Source organism: Cibotium barometz, chromosome 44 (assembly GCF_041138505.1).
Source record: "Cibotium barometz isolate CiBa-2024 chromosome 44, ASM4113850v1, whole genome shotgun sequence".
Lineage (NCBI taxonomy): Eukaryota > Viridiplantae > Streptophyta > Polypodiopsida > Cyatheales > Cibotiaceae > Cibotium > Cibotium barometz.
Window position 1 is genome coordinate 45,492,940 of NC_141089.1, and position 6,000 is coordinate 45,498,939.

Below are 6,000 nucleotides of genomic sequence, written 5' to 3' on the forward strand. Positions count from 1 at the left end.
AAACAGGTCACCCAATGTTTGCTGAAACAGGTCATTGTTTCATGTGGAAACATGTCTTTGGGTTTCTCAAGGAGATAGGTCACATGCAGGCAGCGATCAGAGGAGTGGACACATGTTTCCACTCCTGTGGAAACATGTCTTTGGGTTTCTCAAGGAGATAGGTCACATGCAGGCAGCGATCAGAGGAGTGGACACATGTTTGGTACAGCCTTGCTACTGATTGGACAAGGGAGAGGGAATCCATGACTGAGATGGATAGTACCCTTGGAAGGTAGAGAGGGAGTGTACAGGTGTGTCTACTGTATGGTATGCTGTGCAGTGATGCGAGTTCTCTTTTGGGAAACAGTTTGGAGTCATCGTTGTGATGCAGGAGCACTGGATGTGTCAAGGTGTGATGTTGTTCATAGGGTGAGAGGCTATGGATGGTTGTGGTAACCCTGATCATGGGAGAAAGCTTCTGTATGCAGACTCAATGTTTGCACGAGCACTCTAGCTCCCCCTGTTTGTTTTCCTTTTTTGAAGTGTTTTGTGTGCAAGTTTGTTTTTGCACCGCCCTTTGGTTTCGTCTGAAGGCTGGAGGCCGGTTTACACCAGCGTTGCCTACTGTTTTGCCTAGCGTTGCCTACTGTCTTGGCCAACGCCGCCTGCTATACTTGGCTACTGCAAACGTCACCCAGCGGCTTGCGCAAGCTTGGCTGCACCGTCAACACCTTTTGAAGCACCGCCATCAGAACCCCCCCTACGCCTGTTAGCAACTCCAGTACCGCCTGATCTAGCCGCCACCACCCAGCCACCTTCTAGTCGCTGCCACCAGCGCCGTATGCAAACCTCCACTTGGCTATTGTTGACTGAGTCTGCCTCCACTTGTATTGACGTGCCATATATCTATCTTTCGTTTCCTACTATGTTGCGCCGTGAACCCGTTCTTGATCATACGCCAACTGGTCAACCTTTGTGGAGTGTTTTATACTCCAGTTTGGACAGTAAGCCTTCTATTGAGTACAATAAGCTTCGTCATCTACACATATTACCTGTGTTCACGAGCTTGGAGTCTATTGGATTTGGACTTGGATTTGGATCTGGATTTGGACTTGGACTTGGATATTGAATCTCGTACTAGCCCGGTGAGAGATTCTTGTGGGCCATCCCCATGGTGTGCTCGGCATCAGACATCTCGTGCCTCAACATCAAGTTCGACTTCGATATTCTACATCAACATATTTGTTTGCTTTGTATTCATTGTTGTATTGATCCTAGCTTGATAAGCCCATGGGTTGTTCTTGAATAAATTCACGAAAGGGGGCAGGGCCTGTTCCCCACTCAGTGTGTGTGTGTGTACTGTGTAAAGATCCCTAAACCATTCTCTCTCTCCCTCTCTCTATATTTCTATCTTTTGGATACGTGGTTGACTCTGTCTCACGGCATGCCCCACTAGGCTTACATATAGCCTGTCATCTCTAACAATAGATGGATTCTTCCCCATCCTCTGGATAGGGCCAATGCCTAGCAAAGTCATTCCGCCATCCTTGATAATAGCTTCTTCTCAATCAGTCTCAAGAGGATAAGAACCACAAGACCTCCCCTTTAGACTTCCAAGTTGCCATGGTTATATCAAGGATAAATCCACAAAACTGCTGGAAACTGCTTAAAACTTTTGCTATGACAGCAAATCAGCTTGGTACAAAGAGGAGGTTCAACCTCAGGACTGCATAATTTTCAAAATGAAACAAAAAGACAATTCCACTAATGGCCGAAAAAAATCATGCTTTAATACCAACTGTAACATGACGACTCCTACTAAAAACTGCAACTACTACTAAATAATACAAGCAGCTAAAGATAGTGCAGGAACGGCTAAAATAACTGATTGGTTAAAAAAACTCACTTGGTAAGAGGATTACCACATGAGCTGGCTAGCCGTTATAGTTTCTTTGTATTCATCCACAAAAAGAGTGAAAATGTACAAATAAAGAGTCCCAAAATGGAAAATCTTGAAATCTTGAGAGAATGCAACTAAGGTCCCTTTTATGTACTAAACCATACCTATTTTCTATGGGATAAATGGGGTGCCCAATTGATTGACATCTTATCATTAAATCCCACAATTACTAACAAAGTGCTGAGGTATAGGAGCTGTGAATTGAAACTAATATATATATATATATATATATATATATATATATTTATTATATATATATATATATTATATATTATATATATGTATTATATTATATTTATATAAATATATTATATTATATTTATATAAATATAATATAATATATATATAATATAATATATATATAATATATATATATATATATAATATTATATATATTCTATTATATATACCTAGATGAATCCAAGAACATGCCCAAATTCACCTTATAAGAAAGTGCGATTTATAACCTCATGGTAGTCATCCACGAGACAATAAACCATCAACTCCATCATGCATAGTTCGGACTGGATACTACGACATCCCCACTAACGTCATCAGTGCCCAATAGTAGGTGTAGAACTTGGTATCAATATATGCTCCCACACACACACACCCCCCCACGCACACATAAGAGCATACATTCATACAAAGGTCTATGTACAGTGTTTCTGTCAGAGCTCCGGAGATACAGGGCAGACTCAGCCATAATGAAGCCTAGCACTAAGGATCATAACAAATAGAAAGAATTATTACAACAGAAAGGTAGTTGATAGGGTATATGCACCACTAAAGATAGAAAGAATTAACACAATATCAACTGGCTCCAACTTGGATAAAAACTTCACAATGTGAAATTTGCATGTCTGCTAATACAGCGTAAAGATATACCTAGATGAATCCAGGAACATGCCCAAATTCACCTTATAAGAAAGTGCAATTTACAACCTCATGGTAGTCATCCACGAGACAATAAACCATGGACTCCATGATGCATAGTACGGACTAGATACTACGACATCCCCACTAACGTCATCAGTGCGCAATACTGGGTGAAACTATCCACAACCTAACTCCTTACTAATAAAATCGAGGGTCTAGAGCCTAAACCAGTGACTTAGCATGTTGAAATTTCATGATAAAAGTAAATGTAGAGGAGAGTGAAGGCAATGCCTGGCATATAAATTCCTGATGGCCCACCTAAGAGGGAGCATTTACCAGGGCTATGTACAACACCTTCTATATGTTAAGACCTCTTGCAAATTGTCAACCTCACAAGCACTTTGAGAAATGTCGAGGCTACACTGAAAAATACCACTTGGAAGCTATTTTATAAGCTGTGCACTGTTGAAGTGGGCATGAAGGTCTCTAAAAAACTATAGCAGTTGCGCACACACATTCATCTGCCGTCTGCTACACCTATTCATAGCCTCAAGCTGCCTATGATGCCATCACCAAGGGCCTCTGCTGCCCATTCCCTGCCTCTGCTCTGCTACAGAAACTGGAAATCATCATTTCTCTGCTGCTTTCCATCTGTGCTTTGCTTTGCTGTGTCAACTCACTCCCTTTTGTTGCCACCAGTTGGCAATGCCATGCCGATACCATGTCTTGCAGCATGATCACAATCCCTTCTCCTAATTGGCCGCCTTCAGCTCCACAGCATTTTTACAAAGAAAATGCTGAACTTCATAAACACTAAGACCGTCTCTTGTGCCATTGCTTCCCCACCAGGTGATAATATTAAAAATGAAGATGCAGACAATCATCACACTGTCGAATAATTCAAAGGAATTTGGTGACAGCCAACATAGAAGAAAAAACTTCACATGACCAACTTGGCACATTTGATCACAGTGCTACTTAAGGATATCGAAGTTTTAAAGACCACCACGCCTGCATGTGCCATGCAAGTAAAAGCTTCCAAAAAGCCATCACTTTAAAAATACAGCCTTCAAACTATTAAATAGCCTTCACTACCAACAGAGTACAAAATATGCTTTCATAGTCTCGATTCAGCATCCAAGAGATTTAGGTAGGCCCCCAGTAACCTTGGATGATGTATCACATACTTAATCTACATTTATGTCTAAAAATCCGAGATTCAAGGCAAAGAACGATGGCTAGGAAAAACACAAGGATGTTTACAGGATGGCACTAAGATGGTCCCAAATGGATAAAATCGGGTGTGAGCCAGCCCTCAGAGATGCTATTACAGAAAACTCGCTTAACTTCCCAGAGTTAACTAGCAAGAGTGTGTATGAGTTCATTAGAGCGTGATTGCACAGCTTCGGTCCAGTACCTTTACCGTGCATAGACAACATAATATAGCATTTCCTTATACCATCAGCAGGTGTAGGATTAGGTTTGAGCACCTGAACACCTTAGAATCGATACCTATCCAGATAAGCTAACTTGCCCTGTTTTTGTCACTTCTGTAACTGTCCCACAAATAAAAGGACCTATTATAGACGCTGATGAAATCAACCAGCTTTTCCAATCTAATTGCCGTGGATAGGAGGGTCAGAATTCTTTTCTTTGATTTGAGTGTAACGTTATGTTAATCAAATGATCAAAAAGACATACCAAGTAAACATGCAAGGAGCAAAACACACATGACCATGCATACCTTCTTGAACCTCCTCACCAGCAGCACGCTCCCCAAAAACTTGCGAGAATTTCCATTCAAGCGCCGCTTGTGATGCTTGCCCATTCTCAGGTGCAAGCATCCCTCCTGCCCCGCCGCCACCAGGGACCATCACTGCTTTCCTCCACGACCACGGTCTCTCAAAGCACGATTTCTTCAGCTTCCACCAACACCAACAAAATCCCTGAATCAACTCCGAAACCACCTGTATGAGTTTGTAGCCTAAGGCAAACCCATCCAGGGTTTTAAGTTGCTACTAAGATTTCCCTTTGTTTCTGTGTAAGATGATTGCACTCTAGAAAAGTGACAGAAGAGAAAACCCATCTAGGGTTTTGGAGATGTAAAGAGTCTACCAAGATTTAGGAGAGAACCTGATCAAGTGAAATACTATCATCAAGGAAAACCCATCAATTGATGTTGAGTAGACTGTCTGCACCAATTTAGGGTTTTCGAATGCAATGGATGACGATAACTCTAGCTTGCCACTGCTGACGGAGAAATCAGATAGAGGCGGAAAGCTGAGCTCCTGTACTGCATTAGACTGGCAAATATTAACGATAATTGGGGATCCAAAGCCGCGAGAATCCCATCACTGAAGATGCCCACCTGTCGTTACACCATTGAAAAGGTCCCAAAACCTAGTCTCCCGCCCGCTGATAAATCGGTCTCCGCCTTCCCATTTCTGCTGTGTTCATGTTGCGAAACTGTCTGCTATGGCGCCATGGCTACAGCGATACGGCTACGGCGATGGCGATATAACTGTCAATCCTTCATCTCTCTCTAAGCCTCTGCTTGGCTATGGCTACAGATACGGCTAAGGCTTCTCCTCCGATGCCCTGCTTGGCGATCTAAGCTCTGCATGTGTCCTGGACTGGAGCCCTCGTGATGGCGATGTGGTGAAACGTAAGCCGAGAAGAGGAAGAACGAGGGCAAGATGAGCGAGGGCACCTCTGTTGCGGGTAGGGTAGGGACTAGAGAGAGGGAGAGGGAGAGGGGAGAGGGAGAGAGGGAGGGAGAGAGAGAAGATGGGGGTTATTCTTAGTTTTCTTTTCCTCCACTGTTGGTAGGACTATCTAGTATGCTGCAGGACAGCAGGGTAAAACACTATCATAGATAAATAATAATTAAGGCTTTGCTCTCTCCCCCCTCACAAGGGGGCCCCTTGAGATTCTCCATATTAAAAATTTCAAAGAAACGTAATATATTGACAAAGACTCTTTTAGAGGGAGGGGGGTTGTTTGTTTGTGTGTGCGCGCGCGCGTGTGTGTAGAGCACTTAGCCCTGCGTGCCCAACTTCCCACTTTGAAGCTTTACCGTCGAGCTCATCCCCCACACCTGATATTAGCAAAGACTTGACAAGATAAAGCTTAACTTTTACAAGATTGTTACACACGCCCTAGGCATGTCCCACCCATGCACA

General features: G+C 42.9%; 1 protein-coding gene across 5 annotated transcripts in view; it reads right to left on the bottom strand.

Annotated features, from left to right (window-relative positions):
- Window positions 1-5,691, bottom strand: part of LOC147613344 (serine/threonine protein phosphatase 2A 55 kDa regulatory subunit B beta isoform-like) — a 57,964-nt gene extending 52,273 nt beyond the window's left edge. For 2 of the 5 annotated variants that reach the window (XM_086782649.1, XM_086782646.1), the window contains exon 1: window positions 4,563-5,675. In XM_086782649.1, the coding sequence (XP_086638775.1) occupies window positions 4,563-4,692 (130 nt within the window). In that variant the 5' untranslated portion in view covers window positions 4,693-5,675. Of the gene's footprint in view, window positions 1-4,562 lie in introns of all 5 variants that reach the window. The other 3 variants (XM_086782650.1, XM_086782647.1, XM_086782648.1) reach the window with 3 other exon arrangements.
- Window positions 5,692-6,000: the final 309 nt, after the last annotated feature.